This window comes from Scyliorhinus canicula, chromosome 3, assembly GCF_902713615.1.
Source record: "Scyliorhinus canicula chromosome 3, sScyCan1.1, whole genome shotgun sequence".
Classification (NCBI taxonomy): domain Eukaryota; kingdom Metazoa; phylum Chordata; class Chondrichthyes; order Carcharhiniformes; family Scyliorhinidae; genus Scyliorhinus; species Scyliorhinus canicula.
In genome coordinates, this window is record NC_052148.1 from 90916505 (window position 1) to 90944270 (window position 27766).

At 46.6% G+C, this 27766-nt stretch overlaps 1 protein-coding gene across 1 annotated transcript in view; it reads left to right on the forward strand.

Moving 5' to 3' along the window:
- itga1 (integrin, alpha 1) overlaps positions 1-27766 on the forward strand; it is a 253566-nt gene that overhangs the window by 51832 nt on the left and 173968 nt on the right. The window contains exons 2-5 of the mRNA XM_038790877.1: positions 4788-4908; positions 12599-12711; positions 20377-20465; positions 27173-27287. Coding sequence (XP_038646805.1) covers positions 4788-4908; positions 12599-12711; positions 20377-20465; positions 27173-27287 — 438 coding nt within the window. The remainder of the gene's footprint in view (positions 1-4787; positions 4909-12598; positions 12712-20376; positions 20466-27172; positions 27288-27766) is intronic.

Genomic DNA, 27766 nt, shown 5'->3' on the forward strand with positions numbered 1-27766 from the left:
AGTCTGAACCAGGAACCATTAGAATATTGCCTTGAATGTCAAATCAAGTATCAAGAATGATAGGGAAAGAAATGTGGGTTTGAGAGAAATAAGAAACAAAAAGTATGAGAGAAATAAGAAACAAAAAGTAAAAAACAAGATTTTTTTAACAAATCTCTAACAATGATAACATGTAATTTACCATAAGTCATAGGAGCAGAATTAAGCCATTCAGCCCTTCACGTCTGTTCCGCCATTTGATCATGGCTGATATGTTCTTCCTCCCTATTCTCCTGCCTTCTCCTCATAACCGCTGATCCCCTTATTAATCAAGCAATCCCCATATTAATCAAAAACACCAGATTTGTGCTTGAGGTGTTGTTACATACAGGGTTGCAGACCAAGAGCTGGAAGATGGAATTAGACTGAATAGTTCCCTCTTAGAACATAAGAACTAGAAGTAGGAGTAGGCAAATTAGCCTCTGGAGCCTGCTCCACCAGTGAATACGATCAGGTTGATCTCGTCATGGCCTCATCACCCCCGTTCTGCCTGTTCTCAGTAACCCTTCAACCCATAACTAATTAAGGTTTAACTCCTCCTTAAATTTACTCATTGTCCCAGAATCCAATGAACTCTGGGGTAGTGAATTCCACAGATTGATGACCCTTTGGGAGAAATAGTTCCTCATCTTTGTTTTAAATTAGCTACCCTTTATCCTGAGAATGTGCCCTCTTGTTCTAGAATGCCCCAAAAGAGGAACATTTACTTCAACCATTTCATCTTCCATACCTCAATTTGATCTCTCCTAATTCGTCTAAACACTGAGAGAGTATAGTCCTAAATTGCTCATAAGACAAACCCCTCCGCTCTGGAATCAACCTCGTGAACCTTCTCTGAACTGCCTCCAATGCCATTACATCTTTCCTCAAATAAGGGATCAAAACTGTGGACAATACTCCAAGTATGGTCTCACCAATTCCTTGTACAGTTGCAACAACACTTATAGAATTTACAGTGCAGCAGGAGGTCATTCGGCCCATTGAGTCTGCATCGGCCCTTGGAAATAGCACCCCACTTAAGCCCACGCCTCCACCTTATCCCCATAGCCCAGTAACCCCACATAACCATTATTGGGCACTAAGGGCAATTCATCATGGCCAATTCACCTAACCTGCACATCTTTGGACTGTGGGAGGAAACTGGAGCACCTGGAGGAAACCAATGCAGACACTGCAAGAACGTGCAGACTCCACACAGACAGTGACCCAAGCTGAGAATTGAACCTGGAACCCTGGAGCGGTGAAGCAACTGTGCTAACCACTGTGCTAATGTGCTGCCTTTATCTTACCTTTATACTCTATTTCTTTAGCTATAAATGCCAACATTCCATTCACTTTCTTTATTACCTGCTGTACCTGCATGCTAGTTTTCTGTGACTCATGAGTGAGGATACCCAGATCCCTCTGCACGGAGCACCCTGAAGTCTCTCCACATTTAGATAATAACTTGCCTTTCCATTTTTCCGTGCCGGAGCGGTTCTTTGGCAGCAATTACAATTCACTACAATGTTAAAAAGATCCTTACACTGGAATGAACAAACAAAACTTTTTCTAGAGAGTATTGGCCATACCTGAGGTTACCTGTACAATCTCTTTGAATCGTAGGTCGGATAGCAAAACGTGATTACTTCTAGAGCAATGTTTTTCAAACGTTTTTGCCTGGGACCCACTTTTGGCAACCGGCCAATCTTCAGGATCCACGCCAGCTGACCTTTGCGACCCACACTGGCCAAACTTTGTGACATATGCCAACCGACATGTGACATGTTCACTTACTTTTTAATGTAAAAGAGGAGCCTGCTTTGTCCTCACAATTTCATTTGAATCCGGTCCAAAGGAGCGATGTACATATCAGGTGCAGACTTCAGCCAGTTTTGTGCCATCTCCAGCTCATACATGTGGGACATTGTGAAGAGCAATAGCAACAAAATGCATGTTTTACTCAGCACTGGATACTCCTGCGAGATGCTACACTAGAATGATGACAGCCATGTGGACTTTTTTTGCGTGTTTTTTATGTGGTACCAGGTGCACTGCAGCAGGGTAATCTTAGTCAGCACTAAGTTATTAACTGACTCTGGGATCTCAATCGCAAAATAAATATTTTGAATTCTGTAGCTTCTCTCATTTGTAGTACTTCCCTGCATATAACACACCTTATTCACACTGTCACAATTGACAAAATCATAGCTCAAGAAATCATCTTTATACTTTGTTCTGAGTTAGTTAAGTTTATATTTTCATGGCAGTTAAGCAGAGGCCCAGGAGCTCTTAACAATATCACAGCTCTGTCCTGCCCTAGACTCTCCTGTACAGCTCTCTCCAGCAGATTCTGTTGTGAGGTCCTCTCCAAAAGGTAAACTGCTGATTTCAGTCTATGGCCACCTCATACTTGGAAAAGACATTGATCTTTACAGATTATTTGCCTTGCTTGCCAGCAGCTGCAAAATTGAAGCAACTCTGCTCTCTGCTTTGGCGCCAAAAGCACGTCCCTGGACGGCACTTTACGTCAATTCTATGTGCAGGGCATGTGACTACTCTCCTGTCGCTTCTGGCCGGAAGATTCCATGCAGCCAAATCTGTATCTCCAATAAAAAGATGTCGTGGCTGCAATTCTCCATGTAAATCCAGCTGTTCGGCTCGTCTCCCTCGATCAGGCCCACTGCAGGAACGGTGGGATCGATTGCTCCGTTACCCTCCCGATATCTGCCCGCGACCCACCTGCGGGTCACGACCCTACCTGTTCTAGAGCAACAAGGCATCTCGGACAGCGACTTTGAAATTTATGCTTTTAACTGTACATGTGTAGTTTCCAACTGATATTGCACACACATCTCCATGAGGGTTGTTGGACTCACCATCATTTTGCTGAAAATCTTGCCCGACCAAAATCCAGTAAGGAGAATAGACATGTAAATCTTTCACTTTAAAAAAATATATATATATTTAAAAATTATATGTACTGCACTGAGAATTTAGAAGAACAATTGTTCATGGAGCATATTCTGCAGTATTAATTTCAATATTAGCAGCAGCATTGGGTATGAGAAACAATAAAGAGGCTGAATTTGAGAGGGAGGTCCCATAGGACTGGTCTCGGGTGAGGATACCAAATTCCAGTGTCAGTGATATTTGCACATTGTTGATGGGCACCGGCACCATTTTAAACAGAACTGCATCTCAGTGGGTTAATATTATGGTGCAGCTGCAGTGTAAGAGTCAATTGTACCTCTGCAGATTTAATATATGAACTGTCCAGTCCTTGGAATAGGCAAGCCCCAAACTTCGGAATTTTACTTCAGAGGTTTGTTCAAAACATACTGTTGTCTACTTCATTTTGTTTAAATTTTAAATGGCCTAATGCCTTGAGCAACGTTGGATGTTAGGGATACACAGGCAATGCAGCTACATATCTCTAATGATATCAGTGTGGGAATTATTTATATGTGCCCAGGAAAATGCAGAGGAGAGTTTACAGGGATTAAATGACAACCACATATTCACCTCCATCTGAAGTACAGTTTTCTTTTTTTAACACCAGAAAAGATGAGGAAATGAGGAGACTAATTGATTGAGAGCTATGGGCTTTCAGCTAGCAAGAGGTCAATTAGGGCATTCTGTGGCTTTTGGGAAGGCCCCATATAAAGATAATTGATCCTGGAAAGGATCAATAACTGTACATTACAGCACCAGTTTCTAAGCAGATATTGTAAAGCTGCCAAAGTTCTTTGGTTTGTGAAGGCATTGAAGTGGTGTGGCTCTGGAGTGTTCTGCTTTCCGATGACAGATGAGAGTGGATGCACACTCATGCACACTCTCAGCCCACCCAGTCTAAACTGCTCCACTCCCAAGGATTTAGAAATAAATCCATATCCCTCCATTCAGGCCATTACCATGGAGATTTTGGTCTCTATGGATGGAATTCTCCCACCGGAGGACAAAGTCACATGGTGGGGGCGGGAACATTTCCTGTTTCCTGCTGCGGAGGCTGGTGGGAAAACAGGCCAAATCACCCGCCCTCATTAATTATGTAGCCGTGTGCTTTGCGCTGTATTCCGTGGTGGGACAGGCCTGATGGGGCATCGTCTGCCGTCCTGCCGTCCTATCTAGGCACTATATTGAAAAGACGTCCAACATCACTGAACTACTGCTGAGGAAAGTAGGTGCACCTTCTAAAAATGAAGATGGCTCTCCAGGAATATTCTGAGCCTGGAAGATGGATCCCCTCCAAGGCACCAAATCTGGAAGGTCCAACTGCAGATGCACTCTCGAGCCACTGCTCTGGTATTCCAGGGTTGTGGGCTACCTGCATCCTGAAGATAGCTCCAGTGGAGTTTAGTCCTGGAATCTGCACGCCGCATAGTTCTGAACGCGTTTAGCACCAATGTGTTTTCACGCCGACACAGGGGAGAATTAGATGCAGGTGCTCATACTTTCAACTGCATCCCATTAGCAGGATACATCATGAGTTTCAGTTTGGCCTCCAGCGGGTTGCCCCACCCACCATGGCGGACACCAGTGGAAGATTCCATTGTAAATTCACATTGGCATGCAACCGATTGTTGGGCTTCTCACCAAATTCTACACCTCTGCGCCCACCATTGAACCTGTCGCCGACGGCTTGGGACATTTCAGCCCTCTGATTCGGCCTTTGATTTTGTTATGCTGCTGTGTTTAATTTAACTGAAAGTAATGTCAAATAATTTACATTTCACCTGGAATTACTTTACTGCTTGCTTTTCTCACAGGTATAGCCCAACCGGCCAGTTCATTCAATGTTGATGTGGAAAACCCCATGATATTTAATGGCTCACAGGAAGATATGTTTGGATATACTGTTAAGCAATTTGAAAACGAAGAAAGGAAATGGTAAGCTGTGTTTGCTTTATAACAATTTTAGAACCTTTCCTGCTTTGGAAAGGAAATGCTGTGATTTTGGCATTATGGGAACTAGCAAGGGGACGGTGTAACAACCTGTTGTGCAAACAGCACCACTTGAAGAGACACAGCACTAGTATATTGACCACTTTGGATATCACGTTGTCACCTCACTCACATCATTTTCTGGTGCTTCAAGCCCAACAACACTTAGTGGGTGGCATGTAGCACAGTGGTTAGCACTGTTGCATCACAGCTGCAGGATCCCAGGTTCGATTGCCGGCTGGGTCACTGTCTGTGCGGAATCTGCACATTCTCCCAGTGTCTGCGTGGCCTTCCTCCGGGTGCTCCATTTCCTCCCACAGTCCAAATATGTGCAGGTTAGGTGGATTGGCCATGCTAAATTGCCCTTAGTGTCCAAAAAGGTGGGGTGGGGTTACGGGGCTAGGGTGGAGGTGTGGGCGTAAGTAGGGTGCTCTTTCCAAAGGCCCGTGCAGACTCGATGGGACAAATGGCCTCCTTCTGCACTGTAAATTCTATGAAACCTATCAAACCTCAGGAGGTTCTGAAGACAGTACTAGCAGCCAGTGAAATCTTAATTTTGGGAATGGATGCAGTAATTTCAATGCATCAGATCTGTCCATCTTTTTACCAGTCCAGGATATTTTACAATGCCAATCAATTGCAGATGTTGTGAATTATTCCAAACACATATTTTTCATGTTGTCTCCGACAAACACTGACTGATGATTTGAACCATTGTAACATTTGTTGACATGCAAACCCTTTCTTCCTCTCTGCAATGTTAGTTATTTTGTTTAAATCCTGCCCAGTTGAAAAGAAAACATCTGTCAGATGTTGTAGATGTTTAATTAATAAGTCCTGTTGTTTTCTCTCTGATCCGGAGAGAATCAAACAAGGCTGAGATCCTAATGCATCCTCAAAATGCACAACAAACTTGTTGTGTTAAGAAAAAAAATATGTGCGACAAATAATACTTACCTCCCTGTATCCTATGCTGTAATTACTACATAACACAGTGAGCAGTCTGCATTTTTAATTAGATATTTTGTCCTTTTTCATCAGGGCTTAGAGCTTGTTGTGCTAACGAATAACTATAAAGCACTCTCCCATACAGAAAGCACTTTGTTAAAAAGGTAGACAACAAGTATGAGAGAAAGAGGGTGAGGTGCGGTGGAAGATGCAAGGAAATAAACAAAAGCTGAGGCAATGGTTAGGATTTTATAATAAAATAACGGGGAGGTCATTATTGCTGCTGCATAATCTAGATAACTGATTCTAGGGAGATGTTGACATCAGGGAGGGAGTTGGAAAGCAGAGGCAAATTCTGAGGAAGATTTGAGGGACTGGCCGGGATTCTCCACTATCCGGCGGGGCGGGCCATCCCGGCGCAAAGGAGTGGCGTGAACCACTCCGGCGTCTGGCCGCCCGGAAGGTGCGGAATCCTGCGCACCTTCAGGGGCTAGGCTGGCGGCGGCGGGGTTGACGCCATGCCAACCGGCGCCGAAGGGCCTCCGCCAGCCGGAGAGAGTTGGTGCATGCGCGGGAGCGCCAGCATGTCCTGGCGTGATCCCAGCGCATTCGCAGGGGGGGTTCTTCGCCGCGCCGGCCATGGCGGACCGTTACAGCGGCCAGCGCAGAGGGAAAGAGTGCCCCCACGGCACAGGCCCGCCCGCTGATTGATGGGCGTCGATCGTGGACCAGGCCACTGTGGGGGCCCCTCCGGGGCCAGACCCCCCCGCACCACCCCAAGTACTCCACAGGCTGCCCACAAAGCCAGGTCCTGCCGGTAAGGGCCTTGTTTGATTTACACCGGCGGGACTGGCCGAAAACAGGCGGCCACTCGGCCCAACGCGGAGTGGAGAATCGCGGGGGGGACCACTGCCAACGGCCCCCGACTGGCACAACGCGATTCCCGCCCCCGCCGAAAGGCCGGCAGCTGGCGTCCGGGCGGCGGGGCGGGATTCACGCCACCCCCCTACCTCCCCCCCCCCCCCCCCCCCCCCCCCGGCGATTCTCTGGCCCAGCAGGGGGTCGGAGAATCCCGCCCCTAAGATTACAACTGTTCACCAATAATAGAATAGAGGAAAAGTGGAATACGTCATATTCCTGCATAAAGAAGTTAAGAACAAGATGCTGAGTCAAACTGCAGTTCATGAGTGCGTCAATACTATAAGAGCAAACTATTACAGACACTGGAAATCTGAAGTAAAAACAGAAAACATCAGAAAAGCTCCACAGATCTGGTAGCATCTGTGGAGAAAGAAACAGAGTTAACACTTCGAGTCTTCAAGAAGAGTGATATGGACTTGAATCGTTAACTCTGTTTCTCCTGCACAGATGCAGCCAGACCTGCTAAGTTTTCCCAGCATTTACTGTTATTTCATAAGTGGGTCATTCAGCTGATAGTAGAAAGTCTACGTGTCCGCACTGCAACTCTACAACTCTACATCACTTCCCGCTTTATGCCTCAGGATGCACAGGAGTCATAATTCATTGACACATTTTAGACCAACGATGAATAACAAATTAGCTTGTGACAACTCAAAGCTTCTGAAGGGCTGAAACAGTCCCTCGATCCTCAATGAATCTGTTTTCATTCCTTTGACCATTGGATGGGTTTGCACACGCAAAGCTTGCTTCAGCAAATAATTATCCATGCAAAGAAGGCATTGGGCCAGTAAAGAGTCACAAGTCCTCTATTTGTGCATTGTAACTTATCAATGTCCTTGCTGAGCTTTCAGAACAATGCAGTGAAATACAGTGCAAAGCAATTTAATTTGTATTTAAACTTATGTTCTGGAAAACTCAGTTGACTGCACGTTAATCTTTAGCATCTTGGAATAAAACATTATCTGGGTTCAGCAAGGAGAGAAGAAACTCGGAGAGAATCACATGCTGATAACCTTTTTTCTGCTTACTGCTATGGAAGGGTGATCTATCCTGTCTGATTTTCCTCTGCCTTTGCTGCATCCAGATTCTTTATTCTTCTCTCTTTGCTGCAATTATTTACATCAAGATGCTGAAAAAGAAATCCTATTGCTTGATCATCGCACAGATTTAAAAAATAACCCCTACACATTGCTGTATCCTGATCAAAGACCAGTGTAGTTATGCTTCCGGTAGACCCCAGCACCCATGCTGTATGGTGCAGCAGCTTGTTTATGGTTCCCCTGAGATTGGGATCAGTACATGGTTGGGAAACATGCCACTTTTTAGACAGGACCCCTTCTTGTAAATAAATGTCTTTCTGTTCTCAAATGCCAACAGAGTTCAGATCCATTATGATGATATCATATGTGGGAAGCCTGCAACCAGTGGCAATCAGATGAGAATGACCTACTTTATAGTTTGAATATAAATAACTTCACAGAATTGTTGTGGTGCAGAAGGAGGCCATTTGGCCCATCGTTTGAAGAGCTGGTGCAGACACGAGCATCATGACTTAGTGCCATTTCCCTGCATTTTCCCCATGCCCCTGGACATGGTTTTCCATGCAACTTAAATAGAAACAACAAATTTCCTTTGTAATATTTCCGGAGTACGATTTGCTCTTTATTTCTACTGGGCAGAAACGTATCTTCACATTTTATTTTGGCGAACACTCACGAACAGGTAAGATTGTCAACTTAAGAAGATCTTCAGAGTGACCCAGCATACAGGTACTACTGGTTTGTTATTGGGGGTGTCGTAATCTAGGAGACACGATGATAAAGGTTAAACCAAATTTATTTTAACTCAAAAGTAATGCCGCACTTGTGGCATACACTAGTGTCCCAGCCTGGGGCTAACAGGAACTTCCAGTCCGGGTCTGGGGCTGTATTTAAAAGGCTTGATAATGAGTCCCAGCTGGATAGGCCTCAGCCCGTTACCATGGGAATGCTCACTCAACGCCCACGGGGAAATCAATGAGTGATTCCTCATGATCCGCGTGAAGGTTATCACATCCACCTCCCCCCAAGTCCACAACCTCCCTCTTGCTTCCGGAACCATGAAGCCTCCTGCACCACTTCGCAAACATCCTTGAGTCCTTTGTCAGTGGAGTCGGAACTGCAGGACAGGGGATTGTCTCTTCCTCACTGAGTGTCGAAGGACCACTGATGGACGGTCTACCCCACTGTCTGTTTCTGGCTGTGGGCCCATCACCTCCATTTCCATGTCGAAACCTAAGTCTTCAACTTCCCTGTGGATGATCCTTGGGTGCACTATGGGTTTATCTCTTTCCTGGTAGTAGTTTCCAAAGATGCTGAGGGCATCAACCCATCCAGAGTAGTCCGTGCAATTCCCTACTCCAAAGATGATCCAGGGTTCCCTACTCCAAAGATGGTCCATATGCTTTTTTAATCATCCTCTCCCTGGTCTTGACCTTGTACAACAATAGGCCAGCCTTCTCAACTACCATTCCTGGGATACAAGAGGACCCATCTTCGAAATTGCAATTGTAGACGGTACCTAGCAGCCTGAAAGTTGTTTTGGGTCATCGAGGGTCACAAATTTTCTTTTGAGCCTCCTGGTTTGACTCCACTTTCCCACAGAAACAGTTGACTAAGTCTGATCCAGAGGCATCGGCACATCAGCAGTTCTGGTGGCGCAACCTCCGTCGTCACATGTGGCGTAGTCTTGTGGTTGAAAAAGAACTCAACCAGTTTGGCATCGAGTGAGCCTATGGTTTGTTTCTTCATACCATTTTTAAGCATTTGGACCGCCCACTCGGCCAAACCATTAGAAGGCCGATAGGGCGCCATCTGAATATGCTTCATCCCATTGGACCTCGCGAACCCATGTAATTCTCCACAGTTGCAAAGGGTCTCGTAGTCAGATATGAGGACTTCTGGAATCCCTTAAGTGCAAAATGATTGCCTGGGTTTTTCATAGTGGCATTGGGAGTCATGGAGGACATCAGATATAACTCCATCCATTTAGAATGAATGTTGACCAAGATCAAAAATATTGACCCCATCAATGACCCAACAAAGTCGGCATGTATCTGTACCCAAGACCTTCCTGGCCATTCCCATTGGTGTAGCAAGGCCAACGGCAGGAACTTCTGATTCTCCTGACATGGTGCGCACAGATTCACCAAACTTTGAATGTCTGAATCAAGCCTAGGCCACCAGGCATTGTTCCTCGCGACCATCTTCATCTTGGAGACTCCTGGGTGACCACAGTGGAGCTCCTATAAGATTGTGTGCTGGCCAGGGTGAGGAATAACTACTCTGCCTGCCCAAGGATGATGCTATCTTACACACTAAATTCTCGGCATTAAGATTGGAAGAGCTTCAGGTCCTCTGTAGGGTGTCCTCAGATTCCGCCACTTGGGATCATGTAGACTCACGGGTGTCCACAGTGGAGCTCCTTTAAGATTGGGCACCGGCCAGGGCAAGGGATAACTCCCCCCCCACAGGATGATGCCATCTTTGCTGCCCCCTAATCGGGGGAGCTTTTATTCTGCAAGGTCCACGGGGTGGTTAATCAATCCCACCCCATAGGACCAATGTGGACATAAAAAAGGTTAAACCAATTTTATCTTAACTTAAAGTAAAGCCGCACGCAAAAGTAGTCCCTACAGTGCAGAAAGCGACCTTTTGGCCCATTGAGTCTGTACCGACCCTCTGAAAGAGCGCCCTACCTAGGCCCACTCTCTCACCCAATCTCTGTAACCCCACCTAATCACACCCCCCTCCCCCCCTCCCCCACAGCTTTCTCATTGCTACCACAAAGTTTTGATGGGTCAGTGGTAGAAGCTATGCAGGACCTGTAGATTTTCAAGGCACATTTCAGAGCTCCTATACACAAGTACATTGAGTCAGTGAAGGCTTTAGTCAAGATCAGTTCATAGCCGAAAAACCACAGTGTTAGCATCAAATTTGCTTCCATGTCGTAGGACCCTATCTGTTTTTTCCAGTGGCAGTTTAAATGAAGTTACCAAAGTTCTGGTGGATGCATTGAAGCCAGCACCTGACTCGTTCCACACCCACACCCTCCCCCACAGCACTGACCCAACCAATGGGCGCGTTCCACTCTCAGCAGGCCTTGAAAAACACAATATCACGTTATTTTGGGAATGTGGGGAGTAAATGGGTTTCACTTCTGCTCCCGCCTACCATACACTGGTGAAATTCAGCTCTCTGTCTAAAGTGATTGAATGAACCACCATGAGTGTCAGTCGTGAACTCGTTTTTAACAGCAGTCCATTTGGCAGATCAGCACCTTCAAATATCTATTTAATTCTGCTTGTATTTCCATGCATTGCTTTCTTGTTCTGAATGTCTGCACACTTGGTCCTCAGGTTAACTTACCACCAGTCAGACTTCCCTTCAAAGTGTTGCCCGACAGAACTGTTAACAATACCTTTTTATCACTTTTCTGATGATCGAGAGTAGACTGATTGATAGTAATTGGCCAGATTGGATTTGTCCTGCCTTCTTGTGGATAGTTCATCTGGGTCTATGGCGACTTTACTTTCACTTTAAACTCTGACTGTTGGATTCAGATTGGTTTACTGTCACTTGCACCGAGGTACAGTGAAAAGTATTTTTCTGCGTGTAGCTCAAACAGATCATTTAATATATGAAAAGAAAATACATAATAAGGCAACACAAGGTACACAACGTAAATACATAGACACCGGCAATGGGTGAAGCATACAGGAGTGTAGTATTAATCAGAGCAGTCCATAAGAGGGTCATTTCGGAGTCTGGTAACTGCGGGGAAGAAGCTGTTTTTGAATCTGTTCGTGCGTGTTCTCAGACTTTTGTATCTCGTCCCCGATGGAAGAAGTTGGAAGAGTGAATAACCCGGGTGGGAGGGGTCTTTGATTATGCTGCCCACTTTCCCAAGGCAGCGGAAAGTGTAGACCGAGTCAATGGATGGGAGGCAGGCTTGCTTGATGGACTGAGCTGTGTTCACGAATCTAGTTTCTTACAGTCTTGGGCCAAGCAGTTGCCATACCAAGCTGTGATGCTGCCAGATAGGATGGTTTCTATGATGCACCTGTAAAAATAAGTAAGAGTCAATGTGCACATGCCAAATTTCCTAAATTTCCTAAGGTGGTATAGGCGCTGTTGTGCTTTCTTGGCCATAGTGCTGACGTGGGTGAACCAGGAGAGATTGTTGGTGATGTGCACCCCTAGGAATCTGAAGCTGTCAACCATCTCCACCTCAGCACCATTGATGCAGACAGAGGGTGGTGAATGTCTGGAACGAGCTGCCAGAGGCATTAATAGAGGCGGGTACAATTTTGTCTTTTAAAAAGCATTTAGACAGTTTTGTGGGAAAGATGGGTCCAGAGGGATATGGGCAAAATATAGGCAATTGGGACTAGATTTGTGGTAAAAACTGGATGGCATGGACAAGTTGGGCCGAAGGGCCTGTTTTCATGCTGTAAACATCTATGACTCTAATGCTGATGCACAAGGTTCCAGATTTCTTTCCAGTCAGAAAGTCTGACCATTAAAACAACTTTAGACACAAAATGTTATATTTTCTGGTCCCAGTGAACCGTCAACAGTAATTTTTCTCATTGAAGTTCCATCACTGGGACCAGATAATCTAACATTTTCAGTCTAAAGTTATTTTAATGGTCAGACTTTCTGACTGGAAAGAAATCTACCTACGCCTGATGTGAAGTAATCTTGGTTCCTTTTTCCTTTGCATTCAGGCTTCTTATTGGCTCTCCCTGGGAAGGACAATCAAAAAACAGAACTGGTGATGTCTATAAATGTCCAGTGCACAAAACACGCAATCCAGAATGTGTGAAGCTGAATTTAGCTGGTAAATTAAAATGTATTTTCTCTCATTAAATCATTGTGACATATTCTTATTCACAAAGTATTTGGCTCAATCCTTAACTTTTTGTGTCTTTTTATTGTATAACTTAAAATAGTGGTAAATGTGAGCTAGCAAAATCCAAAAAGGTAAGGACTGCTTGGTTTATTTGTATGTCAAAGTTGAGAGTTGGGTGATTTTTGCCAGCTAGATATCTTGCTGTAGGGACCCATGATGTCATGCCGTTATCAGGTCCCCAATTGACTTGTATCCCTGAAGAGCTCGCTGGCTTTGGACAGGCACCTTGGCTGTCCAGAAGCTTCCATGAAAAGCAAAAATTGTGATTTCTTGGGTGAGTAAGTAACCTGAGGTGTTTTCATGGCTCACCCTTCTGGCCAGTTAGGATTAAAATCCCTTCAACCCATCATCGAATCGAAATGATATTTTTTTACCTCCTTAACCAATCATTAAAAGACATGCACAAGGTACAGCCAGTGATAATAAAGGAAGCCCATAATAATGCGTGCCTGTATTGCATAAAAAGATCAAACAAAGTGCGTAGAAAAGAAGGAAAAGGAGTTGAACAAAAATGTGAAGAAATAGAAAAGGTAGAAACACAAACTCAAGAACAATGCATAAAGACGTGAGGGAAGAACAAGGCTGCCTCAACAACTACCGGCAGGTGGCTCTGGCATATGTTAGCATGAAATTCTTTGAGCGGCTAATCATGAGATGGATCACTGCCAGCCTCCCAGGCGATCTTGATCCACTGCAGTTTGCCTATCACCCCAACCGGTCCACAGCAGATTGTATCTCCCTGGCTCTACAATCAACACTCGAACACCTTGACAACAAGGACACCTACGTGAGACTGCTGTTCATCAACTACAGCTCAGCCTTCAACACCATTATCCCGACAAAACTACTAACAAAATTCTACAATCTTGAACTTGACCCCTCCCTGTGCAGCTGGATCTTTGACTTCCTCACCAACAGACCGTAATCTGGTCAGGATAGGCAACAGCACCTCCTCCACAATAATCCTCAACACCGGGGCCCCGCACGGATGTGTGTTCAATCCTCTACTGTTCGCCCTATACACACATGGCTTGTGGCAAGATTTAACTCCAACTCAATCTATAAGTTTGCGGATGATACGACTGTGGTGGGCCGTATCTCAAACAACGACGAATCAGACTACAGGAGGGAGATAAATCACTTGGTTGCATGGTGTACCGAAAACAACCACTCTCTAAATGTTGGAAAGAACAAGGAACTGATCATTGACTTCAGGAGGCGTAGCACGACACACTCCTGTCTGCATCAATGACTCCGAAGTGGAGATGGTCGATAGCTTTAAGTTCCTGGGGGTCACCATCACCAACAGTCTGTCCTGGTCCCCTCATGTTGATGCAACAGTCCAGAAAGCCCAACAACGTCTCTACTTCCTATGGAAGCTAAATAAATTTGGCATGTCTGTATCAACTCTCACAAACTTCTACAGATGTGCGATTGAGAGCATCCTATCCGGCCGCATCACAGCTTGGTATGGCAACTATGGTCCAAGATTGCCAGAAGCTGCAGAGTGTTGTGAACTCATCCCAACGTATCACACAAGCTTGCCACCCCCACATTGATTCTGTCTACACTCCAGCTACCTCAGGAAGGCAGCATTGTCAGAGACCTCTCCGACCCAGGCATTGCCTTCTTCCAGACCCTTCCAACAGGCAGAAGTTACAGAAGCCTGAAGACCCGCACATCCAGAACCGCTTCTTCCCTACAGCTACAAAACTCCTCAACAACTTCCCCTTAGACTGATCTGTTCCCTGGAAGAACACTATTCACGTTGCCCTAGGCTGTTCTTGCTAATTTATTTGCTTTGTTTGGCCCTTGTTCCGCATTGTAACCAATCACTGTTTATCGATGTACCATTTGTCAATGCTCTCTGTTGATTATTCTTTTGTCTACTATGTACGTAGTGTGTTCCGTTGGCCACAGAAAAATACTTTTCACTGTACTTCGGTACATGTGACAATAAATCAAATCAAATCAAATCAAAATCGCAGGAAAGATTGGGTGTATACCTGACGGCTACATCAAAGGGAGACATGAGGAAGTTATCAGGGAAAGGAATCGAGTGCTTGCAAGGTGGACTGAAAACATACACGACTCGTTTGAGGGCAGCAGGCAAGAAGACAAGCCAACCATTAAGAAAAACATGGATGGTCCAAAGATCACAAAAGATGAAATAAGAACCCAGTAAATAAGGTGGTAAATGATAAAGCCAAAGGCCCAGATGAAATGATCACCGAACAAATTAAAAGTTTAGAAGACTTTGTAAAAGACAAATTCTTCATCTCTCCAGTTTAGCAAAGTTTAAACATGAGTTAAATCCCAGAAGATCCATATTTAAGAGTGCTCCTCACAAAACCCAGAGCAATTGCATGTAAACTCCAGTCTGAGTCACATAAACAATATCCTTCTTTGAAGAATGATGAATAGGGCCAAGACAAGATTAAGCCAGAAATTTCTGTTTCTCAGTGGTTTTGTAAAAAATAAAGGAATGAGAAATGCTGGCCGGGATTCTCGTCGGCCAACGCCGAAATCGGAAAATGTGATTGGGCGGAGAATAGCTTCCGATGGCACAATCGAGGAAGGTGCCCGTTTGATGCCAAATCATGACTCTCCATCACCTAGAAAAGGGTGTGAATGCAATGCACACCACGTGTAGTTTAAACACCGTTTGCATCTCATTAGTAGGCCCACCCATGATTCTCCACTTCTGATGTTCCCAACGGCGCAGTTCACATGTACTTGTAAAAATCATGAACCTGGCATGGTGGCTGCTGAGAGAGAGAGGAAGTAGGACACGCAGCAAGCGACTGCCGACTGCCAGCCTGACACTGCCCATGCTGGCTAGGGTCGGGGGCGCTACCAGGGTCGGGAGGTGGGGGGGAGAATAGGCTGAGTGGCCGAATGACGCACCCCCCCACCCCGCCATGGGATTGGAGCAGTGTCGAGGCAAGGACTGCCATTATGGCGGCCACCTTGCTGCGCATCACTGACACCCCCCCTAACCTGGCCCCTGGTTCTGAACAGTGACACCGGCCGTATGGGTGCCTCCATCCCAGCATCCCACACCTCACCAGGCCCCCCCCCATCACACCACCCCGCAGCCCCAAATTCCCCGCCCAACTGGCCGCCACCCACCAGTGCACGACCCTGGGCAACACCCACGGCAGCCCCTAGCGAGATCAGTGCCAACCAATGGTATCCTTGGCATCAGGGGCGGGTGCGAGGGTCAGGGGCTCCCACGGTGCTGGCCACCTGGGGAGGAGTCAGGGGATAGGGGTGGTGGGTGGTGCGGGGGGGTGGGGGGGGTGCGGGGCGGATCCTGCAGTGCCAACCGGGGCAACCGTGTAGCCTGTTGAATCTGGTTGGGCATGGGGCTATGCACCACGCTAACATGTTGGCCATTCATCTCCTGCAGACAATGGGTTTTAGAGTTCGACAAGCAATGGTGGTCGCCCTGCTGGTTGCCGCAGCTCTGGAGGATGCCCGGTGGCCGCATGAGCGAGCGCTGCCCGAAGTAGTTGCGGGCCGTACCACAGAAGGGCAGGTGGCAGCTGCCCAGGTTGGAGAGCCGGTTGCCCAACAGGCCGAGGAGGGGGTGTAGGTGCCAAGGAGGCTTTTCGTGAGGCCCCAGACCAGGCACGCTGTCAAAGACTCTGGCTGAGCAGGGGGACAGTGTGACATATCTGCCAGATGGTGGCACACCTGGTACCGCAGTGGTATGAGGGAGGACGCCCGCTTCCGGTGACCGTCAAGGTGACAGTTGCCCTGAGCTGTTACGCCAAGGGGTCCTTCCAGACGCCGAGTGGGGACCTGTCCGGGATCTCACAGACCTCTGTGTAAAGTTGCTTCCGCGCAGTCATGGAGATGCTATATACCCAGACGGCTCAATACATCCATTTTGATGTGGACCGAGCCCACCAAATGCCTGGGAAGGGGGGTTCACCGCCAACGCCAGGGTGCCCCAGGTCAAGGGTCAATCGACGGGATGCATGTCGCCCTATGGGCACCTGTGGATTAAAGGCCACTCTACGCAAACCGAGTGGTATGACTCAAGATTCAACTAGTCTGTGACGATCAGCTGCGCATCATTCCTCTCTGTGACGGCAGCTGGTTCCTGGCCTCCGACTGTCCACCCCCTCTCACGTTCCTACCTCCACCTGCTGCACCGGATCAACTGTGGTACTCACCAGATTGAGTTCCAGGAGCTTCTTCACTGCCCGACCGAGGTGAGTGCCCCTGGGATGGCGGAGGGTGTAGGAGACAGGTGTGACATGAAATCGGTGTCACCCGCTGACCCGAGCCCCGGGGAGTCTTGAGTCTCGGGCGGAAGGTTGGTGTCCAGGCAGTTGTCCTCATCACTTCTCGACTCACTGGGGGGGCTCCGAGACCAGATGGACCTGCTCCATCTCCGGCAGGTCCTGCAAGACAAAATGCATCATTAGACCATGGGCTGGGGGGGCTTGGGGGGGGGGGGGGGGGTAGGGGTTTGGGGGGGGGGAGATTTGGTGGTGGAGAGTGAGGGTGGTATGGTGTGGGGGTGAGGGTGGTGTGGGGGTGAGGATGGGGTGTTGACACACGTGTCATGGGGAACCGCAGGTCAGCGGGGTCTTACTTCCTCGCCTGTGGCCACACTCCACCTCAGCGACATTCCGTTCCTCTGAGCCTCCAGCCACATCCAGGTCCCTCCCGTCAGACCCATCACAGTTGGGGGGGAGCCGATCCGCGGGCAAGGGGCTTTGGTGGGGGCTGGGAGCACTGGTGGGGGTTGGTCTGGGGGTGGATGGCCTGGCCAAAGGGAGTCACTATTTTTCTGGTCTTTCAATCGTAAAACGCCACCATTCCCACGCCGGCGTCAGCACTTAGTGTCCAAATCGGAGAATCCGGTATACTGTTCTTTCTGTCGACTCTGAAGAGAAACCTTTGAATCTTTTGGCTAGTATAATAACATCAGACAGAAAGTGTGACCAAGAAATAAGATGACAGATTGGAATGGCCAAACATGCCTTTTTAAAAATTGAAAAATATTCCGATCAACTTAAAATTAGTCATGAAAACAAAGCTGAGAATGCTGGAATTTTGTCAGATGGAATCAAATGTTGGATAATTAGTGAAGCACGGTAGAGAAAATGAAGCTGCAACGTTGTGGGGCGGGATTCTTCACTCCGCCAGCCGCATTTTGAAGCGCGGTACATTCCCACCGGCAGCGGGATCCTCCGTTCCCGCAGCCGGCCAATGGGGTTCCCATTGTGGTTACCCCGAGGCCATCGGGACACCCACTGGCGTGAGTATGCTGCCGGCAGAGCGGAGGATCCAGCCGACGGATAATTCCGTTGTTTTAAGCGAATAGTAAAGATATCCTGGACAAGTCACACAACCGATGAAGAGGTGCTAGCAAAATCCTAAAGTCTGTTGACCAAGATCAGGAAGAGACAGTTGCAATTTCTTCTACACATAAGAAATCATGATTGAGAAGAAATGTCAATCCAGAGAGATCAAGGTAGATAAAGAAAGGCCTTTTAAGAGCCTCAGAAATTGGATGAAGATACCACCAATGAAGGTGATCCACGCCTCCAGACCAAAATTATTATGGAAGTCCATGGTCGCCAATGCTCTGTTAGGGCAAGATACTTGAAGAAAGAGAACTTTAGTCTCTGCTGACAAAGAGTAGAATGTTCCGGTTCCCCTGCGGTGGCAGATGAGGCGGGCCATTGAAGCGTCCATTCCCTTCAGCAAAACTAGAAGGTCCTGCCGGTAGGAGGGGCCAAGAAACTCTGGCCTAGTTATTTCTTGCGCATAGAAAGGAACAAAATACCTTGGTGGTGAACAGCTCCAGTTGTCAGTCAACCTCCAGCTACACACTGTGGTTGCTCGAACTAGTTAATCCATTTCTTCTTGGGCTGCGGCCTCACGGAGATGTTGGGCACGATCTAACCAAATTGCAACATAGTCCCGTGTGGATCCGGGTGTTTCTTACCCACAGATTATGCTACCGAATGGGACCGCCGGGCCTCAGCAGGGAACAGCCTGCCGAGGCTGCACTTTAGTCCCGTGTCCTGCACTGAGGATCTTCGCTCGCCAGAAAACAGAAGTAGATCGGGAACCATTTTTAAATGGCGTCCTTATCTCTTGTCCCCCCACCGACACGACCCCCAGACCCTCCAAAGCTCCAATTCCCTCCTCACACGGCTGGGCACCCCTGGGCCCAATACATAGCAGGGGCACAATGCCAGCCTGACACCATGGCAGTGCCCCTTCCAGTGCCATCTGGACACCTTAGCAGTGCTAGTCTGGCACACAGGTGGCAGTGCCAAGATGCCCAGATGGCACCAGCAGTGCCAGGGTGCCAGCCTCAAGGAGGCCAATCACCTGGGGGCTTCCAATCCCTTGGAAAATCCCTGATCCCCGTTTATGGGACCAGTACTGAACAGCGCTCGTCTAATGTCTCTGGGGGGAAGGGGTTAGATCCCAATGCCTTGGATAGATCAGGTGAGCTGCATATTAGAGTGAGACTCGCTGCCCGCTCTATTATGCAGATCTGCCAAATACTGATCACGACGTCTCGCAAAATGGCATTAAATCTCGTGAGGCGTGGCGAGCCGGGTAAATCCCTGAAGTAGCCTCTCCCAGCATATAACAGTACTGAAACCTTTCCTTATGTTCTGAAATACTCCGAGTTAGGAATCCTAGATTTTGCCTTATTTGATGGGGTGTAAGGAATCTTTTCGTTTCTAAAATGGATCAAAACGTCAATTGTCCAAAAGTGGATTGGATCAAAATATCAAGCTCCAGAAAAGGATTGGAATGATTCAAGGATAACCTAATATTCAAGGACACAAATGCACTCACCTTTAAATTAGTTAGTTAGCTGCTTCCTTGCCCCTTGCCTGAAGTCTCTACACATACCACTTAACCATTCATTAAGCTCACCTTATTTTGTGTTTTTTTTAATTCATTCATGGGAAGTGGGCATCGCTGACCAGGCTAGCAATTCTTACCCTTCCCAGTTGCCTTCAGAAGTTAATAGTGAGCCGTCTTCTTGAACTGCTGCAGTCCATGTGCTGTAGGTATATCCACAGTGCTGTTAGGGAGTGATTCTGGAATTTCTGATTCCACAATGGTGAAGGAACGGTGATATAATTCCAAGTCCGACAGAGTGGACTTGGATGGAAACTTGCTGGTGTTTTCATGTGCCACTTGAACAAGAGGTTGCAGGTTGGGATAGAGCTGTTGAAAAAGCCCCCAAGATCTGCCATCCCAATCAGGAGGCCAGCAGCTCAGCAACCTTAGTTTGTAATAGGAGACAGAGATTGTCTCCGTTTCCTCCTGAACTGTTGCCTCCTTTTTGAGAGTAGTGTGGTCTGTCGACTCAGGAAGTCGGATATTTCCTACTTGTTCTTTAGTGCAGTGTTTTCTAGTCCCCTCTGGTGTAGTGTTTTCTATTGGGTCTCTCGTGTACTCGAGAGTCAGAAAGTACGAAAGAAGGCTCTAGTATATAACCAGGCTACAAAACCTCTGATGTAGCTCAATAAGATTGTAAAAGACACTTATAGAGAGACATTTCATACTCATAGTGTCTCTTGTTACTTTCTTTTACAGAGTTTTTAACAGTTCCTAATATTACTGAAGTAAAAGAAAATATGACCCTTGGAATGTCATTGGCATCAAATCCTAAAGCAGGCTTTCTGGTAAGAAACACAAGTTTGTGTGTTAAATTTATACAAAATTAACACATCAGAATTATTTTTTGATTTTATCAATGCATCAATAATTAAAGGCAGGTCAAATTTCAGTTTTCTTTTCTTTCTGTCAAATACAAAAGATGAACTCGGAACCCATCATAACATGAAGTCAACAAAATGGCTGACATCCCGCACAGTTACCCTGGACATTTAATATGCTTTGTTGACTTCCCATTGTTTAATATAAAAGACTACAATTTGAACAAAGTTGTTTGTTTTGAGCTGTTACGTACTTTGCTAAGGAAACAAGTGACAAAGGTTCTTTTGCATTTTGACGTAAATATTGTGAACTTCTACCCCTAACCCTCCAATTGTCTCCTACTTATTCCCCATTTACAACCGGGATATCACAATAATATGCTTTCAACCAACCCTATTTAATCTGTATTTTCACTTCATCTGTTTGCGTGAATATTTTGGCTGTCGCTCCAGATCCAAGCCGATCATTTCTGTATCCACCTTTTCTCCCTCTTTTTTTTTTATTGCCTCTTTTCTCTCTCCCCATTCTGTTTTTTTAAATATTTGTTTATGGGATGTGGGTATCGCTGGATGAACCAGTATTTATTGGCCATCCCTTATTGCCCCTGATGGGGCAGTTAAGAGTCAACCACATGTAGGCTGGTCCACGTCAGGATGGCAAGTTTCCAGGGCAGCATGGTGGCCCAGTGGTTAGCACTGCTGCCTCACAGCGCCGAGGCCCCAGGTTCGATCCCAGCCCTCGGTCACTGTCCATGTGGAGTTTTCACATTTTCCCTGTTTTTGTGTGGGTTTTGCCCCCATAACCCAAAAATGTGCAGGATAGGTGGATTGGCCATGCTAAATTGTCCCTTAATTGGAAGAAATTAAGTGGATACTCTAAATTTATTTTTTTAAAAGGATGGCAGATTTCCTTCTCTAAAGGACATGAGTGAACCAGATGGGTTTTTACAGCAATCGACAATGGTTTCATGGCCATCATTAGACTTTTAATTCCAGATTTTTATTGGATTCGAATTTCACCATCTATAGTGGGGGTTTTTTTCACCAGAATCTGGGTCTCCAGAGCATTGCCCTGGGTCTCTGGATTACTAGTCCAGTGACAAAACCATGATGCCATCACCTCCCTCTGTTGTCCAACATCCTTTTAATGCTCACCCCTTGAGTATTCTCTTCTCCCAAATCTCTACTCCAACCCTTAAGTACATCTAGATCTTTCTACTCCCTGTTGCCATGCCAGCTTGACTCCCTCTTAGATAAGGCCAAGGATTATCTCTGAACCTGTGTTGACATCCTCTGAAGGGCACATCCACGCACAAATTCCTACTTCTTTATAAACAGCAGTCCCCTCTTTGGAACGTTGGAACTCTCTGCCTAAGAAGTTGGGGAGGCGGTGTCACTAAATATTTTTAAGGTGGAGATACATTGATTCTCTTGACTAACAGGAATCTAAGATTATTGAGGGCAGATGGGGAATGTGGAACTCAATACAAGCAGATCATCCATCATCTTATTGAATGGCAGAACAGGCTGAAGGGGCCAAATGGCCTACTTATGGCTCCTATTTCGGAAGTTCATGGGTGGGATTCTCCGATACTGAGACTAAGTGTTGATACTGGGGCAGGAATCATGGACTTCCACGACAATAAAACTGGTGCCGTAACTGGACCGATTCAGTGACCATTGAGAGGCTAGCACTGGTGCCATGTGGAACACAAACGATTCCAATGAATAAAAGTGTCTGATTTGCCAGGTCCATGATTGACACTTGGGAGGCTGACAAGCTGCAACCATATATATACTTCACTCCCCACACACACACCATGTGAGCCAACAAGATAGCACTGATTGCGCTGGAGCACACCCATCTCGTTTATGGATTGGCTGGGACCAGAGGGCACCTCAGGGATGGTCTCAGGGGAACATCCATACAGCGTGTGGCACTAAGTTCGCAGTGGGCAGTCAGCGGCATGCACAGCTGCATGGCTCCATTGCTGGCTGTGGCAATGGTGTTCCATGCCCATCCATCCCAACCCCACAGTCCACCTCCTGGCCACTGCCCGCTATTCACCCCAGCCCTAGCAGAAGCCCTCCCCCCCCAGCCAGTATCACAACTGTCAGCACACTATGGTGATGTTGGACACTTTCTGTAAACCCTCTCTCTCCCTCAGCAGCCACGGCATCTGTTTCACGATTTTTAAAAGCACAAGTGAACCTTGCCGTCGGGAATCGCCCCAATGGAGGTGGAGAATTGCGGAGGCCCCAGAGAATACTGGGTCAGGCCCACTAATGATATGCAAACTGTGTTTACTGTACGTGCGGAGTGGAACGCACTGATGCCACTGTCGAGGCACTGGAGAATTGCGATTTGGTGTCAACCCGGTGTCCGCCATGATTTTGGCATCAAAACCGATTCTCCGCCCAATTGCGTTTCCCAATTCTACCGTTGGCCGATGGAGAATCTCGCCCCATATGTGTCTGACTCTCTCAACAACAGCGCTTCCCCGGGGTATAATCTTGCCAATCTCCTCCTCATCCATTTGTCCCTCTTCATTCTAAAACTGTGGACTCTAGCCAACCCCCGCTCACTTCTACTTCCTTGAGTCCAAGTGAAGCAGATTTGAAATTATAAGGCAGACAACAGATTTAACCAGACAAAGCACTATCAGATCCCAGTCTTTTCTGCAAACACTGCTAATTATTTCAGTCATGATGTGGAGATGCCGGCGTTGGACTGGGGTGAGCACAGTAAGAAGTCTTACAACACCAGGTTAAAGTCCAACAGGTTTGTTTCAAACACGAGCTTTCGGAGCACGGCTTCACCTGAAGAAGGAGCCGTGCTCCGAAAGCTCGTGTTTGAAACAAACCTGTTGGACTTTAACCTGGTGTTGTAAGACTTCTTACTGTGCAATTATTTCAGTGTCATCCCAGCTTCCTTTCACTCCTGCAAATTAAATTCGAAAACGTTTTTCCCCTTTCAACTTGGTTATGTGATGGAAAAGTGGTATTGTCACTGAACTGGTAAACCAGAGTAATGATCTGGGGACCCAGGTTCAAATCCCGCACTGCAGATGGTGAAATTTGAATTCAGTATAAACCTGGAATTAAAACTCCAACGATGACCATGAAACTATTGTCAATTGTTGTAAAAACCCATCTGATTCACTAATGTCCTTTGGGGAAGGAAACCTGCCATCCTTACCCGGTCTGGGTTACAGGTGACTCCAGACCCACAGCAATGTGGTTGACTCTGAACTGCCCCTCAAGGGCAATTAGGGATGGGAAATAAATGCTGGCACAGCCTGCAATGCCCATGTCCCATGAACTAATTTAAAAAAACTCCACTCTCGCCGCCAACCTTCATGAACATCTCTTTTTAAAATATTTTTATTTCAACAAGAAATATACTCAACAACATATAAACAATCAGTAATTAATAAAATAATAAACACAATACAATCCTCCTAATTTGAGATTTTTTCCTCTTATTTCCGTAAAAACATTCCTTTTTTTCCCTCCACCCTCTTATTCCATCTCTTCTACCCCCTAACTTTACCCACTGACAACAAAGATCTGGAAATCGACCACACGACACAGGAGCAGAATTAGGCCATTCGGCCCATCGAGTCTACTCCGCCATTCAATCATGGCTGATATTTTTCTCATCCCCATTCTCCTTCCTTCTCCCCGTAACCCCTGATCCCCTTATTAATCAAGAACCTATCTATATCTGTCTGAAATACACTCAGTGATTTGGCCTCCACAGCCTTCTGCAGCAATGAGTTCCACAGATTCACCATCCTCTGGCTGAAGAGATTCCTCCTCATCTCTGTTTTAAAGGATCGTTGCTTAAGTCTGAGGCTGTGCCTCAGGTTCTAGTTTCTCCACCTGGTGGAAACATCCTCTCCACCTCCACGTCCACTCTATCTAGGCCTCTCAGTATAAGTCCGGAAACATGTGCTTGTTAGGTGAATTGGACATTCTGAATTCTCCTTCAGTGTACCCGAACAGGCGCCACAGTGCGGTGACTCGGTGATTTTCAGTGACTTCATTGCACTGATAATGTAAGCCTACTTGTGACACTAATAAAGATGATTATTATTCTGTTAGTTTCAATGAGATCCCCCCCCCCCCATCCTTCTAAACTCCATCGATTACAGACCCAGAATCCTTATCCGCTCCTCCCGGGGATCATCCTTGTGAACCTCTCTGGACACTCTCCAAGGCCAGCACATCCTTCCTTAGATACGGGGCCCAAAACCGCTCACAATATTCCAAATGGGTTCTGACCAGAGCCTTATACAGTCTCAACAGTATATCCCTGCTCTTGTATTCTAGCCCTCTCAACATGAATGGTAACATTGCATTTGTCTTCCTAACTGCCAATGAACCTGAAGAGAATTCTGAACTAGGGACTACCGATTTCCGAAGCTTTTTCCCATTTAGAAAATAATCTATGCCTCTGTTCTTTTACCAAAGTGCATAACCTCACACTTTTCCACATTATATTCCATCTGCCACTTCTTTGCCCTCTCTTCTTGCCAGTCGAGGTCCTTTTGCAGCCCCCCTGCTTCCTCAACCCAACTATCCTTCTACAGATCTTTGTATCACCTGCAAACCTAGCAACAATGCCCTCCGTTCCTTCTCGCAGATCATTAATGTCTATCATGAATAGCTGTGGTCCCAACCCTACCAACATCACTAATCACCGGCTGCCACCTGAAATGGAACCTTTTATCCCCACTCTCTGCCTTCTGCCAGTCAGCCAATCCTCAATCCATGCCAGTACTTTGCCCCTAACACCATGGGCTTTACCTTATTTAGCAGCCTCCTGTATGGCACCTTGTCAAAGGTCTTGTGGAAAACCAAATAGATCACATCCACTGGTTCTCCTTTGTCTAACTTCTTTGCCCCCGATTTCAGCGTCAGAAGGGATTCACTGCCCAATCGCCGATTCCAAAATCGGCTTCGGGAAACGGTGAATCCCGCCCATGGGGCTGAATTCTCTGCTGTCGGTTTTCTCCATTTTGCCGTCAACCCAGGGGGTTCCCGACAGCGTGGGGCTGCCACACAATGTGAAACCTCGTTGACCAGATGGTACGGCGGGACGGAGTAACCCGTCCATAGTCTCTGAAATGTTTTAATCCCTCCTATCAGGTTTCTGCCTTGCTGCAGTACCAAAACAGCTCATACCAAAGTCAGAAATGGTATCTGGTGTGACGGTGAAAAAGGTAAACCATCCCTCTCCACCCTTATAGACCTGTCTGTAACTTTTGTCACAGCTTACCATTCCAGCCTCCTTCAACACCTCTCCAATCAATGTCCAGCTAGGTGAGAGTGCACTTAGCTGCTTCTGTTCCTAACTGTCTAATAGCAGCTGGAGGCTCACAGGCCATCCCCCCCTCCCACAACCAGATGGTACGCCCTTTGTGTGTTTCCCCCTCAACCTCCTCATCCTGGCCTCCAAAACATATCCCCTCCCATCCTTTCATAGGGTGTCCACGGTCCTTCCATGTCGATAAATCCCAGACTCTCCTCACTCCGGCACCCATGCTGTCTTCTTCATGGGAGCAACCACTACTGATTTCTGGCATTGCCAGGACTACAAGAGTTGCCAGTCAACAGAACTGGCAGCTTTCGAGGGTGGGCTTGCTCTCAGTGAGGTGCAGCACTCCCATTCTCCCACTCTTGGGTGGGCGGGGGTGGGGGGGTGTGGGAGGAGTGGTGGCTCCACCAGTTAATTTATAAGACACCATGATTTATTACAACTATAAACAACTATTTACAGAGTGCTTAAAAAGGTTTTCCCATCCTTAGCTCGAGGGTCCAACAGCTGAGACAAGTGCCAACTCCATCGCTGATTGGACTGGTTGGTCACATGGCCCCTTCCCCAGAGAACATCCCTTACAGGGGCTAGCTACTACATGGTTGATTGATTGATTGACAGATATTTATTGTCACATGTTCCGAAGTACAGTGAAAAGTATGTTTCTGCAGCCAAGGGAACGTACGCAGTGCAGACATAGTAGACAAAAGAATAATCGGCAGAGTACATTGACAGTGGTGCATCAACAAATAGTGATTGGTTACAGTGCAGAACAAGGCCAAACAAGAGCAGCATAGGGCGTTGTGAATAGTGTTCTTACCGGGAACAGATCAGTCCAAGGGATAGTCATTGAGGACTCCAGTAACTGTGGGGAAGAAGCTGTTCCTATGTCTGGATGTGTGGGTCTTCAGACTTCTGCACCTTCTGCCTGATGGAAGGGTCTGGAAGAGGGCAAAGTCTGGGTGGGAGGGGTCTCTGATAATGCTGTCTGCCTTCTTGAGGCAGAGTGAGCTGTAGACAGAATCAATGGGAGGGTGGCAAGCTTGTGCAATACGTTGGGCTGAGTTCACCACACTCTCTGCAGTTTCTTGCGATCTTGGACTGAGCAGTTGCCATACCAAGCTGTGATGCAGCCGGATAGGGTGCTCTTTATGGCATATCTGTAGAAGTTTGTGAGAGTCGATGCAGACATGCCAAAGTTCTTTAGCTTTGTATGGGGACGTTTTTGCGGGGGGGGGGGGGGGGGGGGGGGGTAGTTGGCAGTGGAAGCAGGAAATCCCAGAAGGAAATGTGCATATATGCTGTTTTTCTGATACTTTAAAATATGTTTATTGTTCATTCTTTCTTTCAGACATGTGGGCCACTTTATTCTTACAAATGTGGAGGTTTATATTATGTGGCTGGTGCCTGTTTGAATGTAAGCGCCAATTTCAAAGTTTTAAACACCATAGCGCCTACAGTGCAAGGTATGCTGCAAAGGAACTTGATTCTGTATGCTTTAAAAAGTAATGTACAATTACAGATATTGATCAGTGAACATATATGGCATTTTTATTCACAAGAACTTCCAATTTAGGGAAAATTGCTTCCACATTCAGAAACAAAGCCAACCCACAGACTATTTGATTGTTTTTCATAAACATTTCCCTGAAAGGTTCTTGCTCAAACAACAAGCAGTGATGTTAAAAGAATGCTTTTTGCAGAATGTTCTTGCCAGAATTGGAAATAACTCCCACAAACCTACATATGTGTATGTGTTTTTTCAAAAATCTTGCCCTTTTGATGCTTCTTAAATTAAGAAATGGTGGTCAAACCAGTAAAATGGAAAACATGCCAAGTATCATCAATCTGCTATCTTCAAATTGACTGATTAACACAATGCTGCACAATTTGCACTCTGAAAAAAATTGTCTCAATGCAATAATATGATAAAGGTTCCTCATTG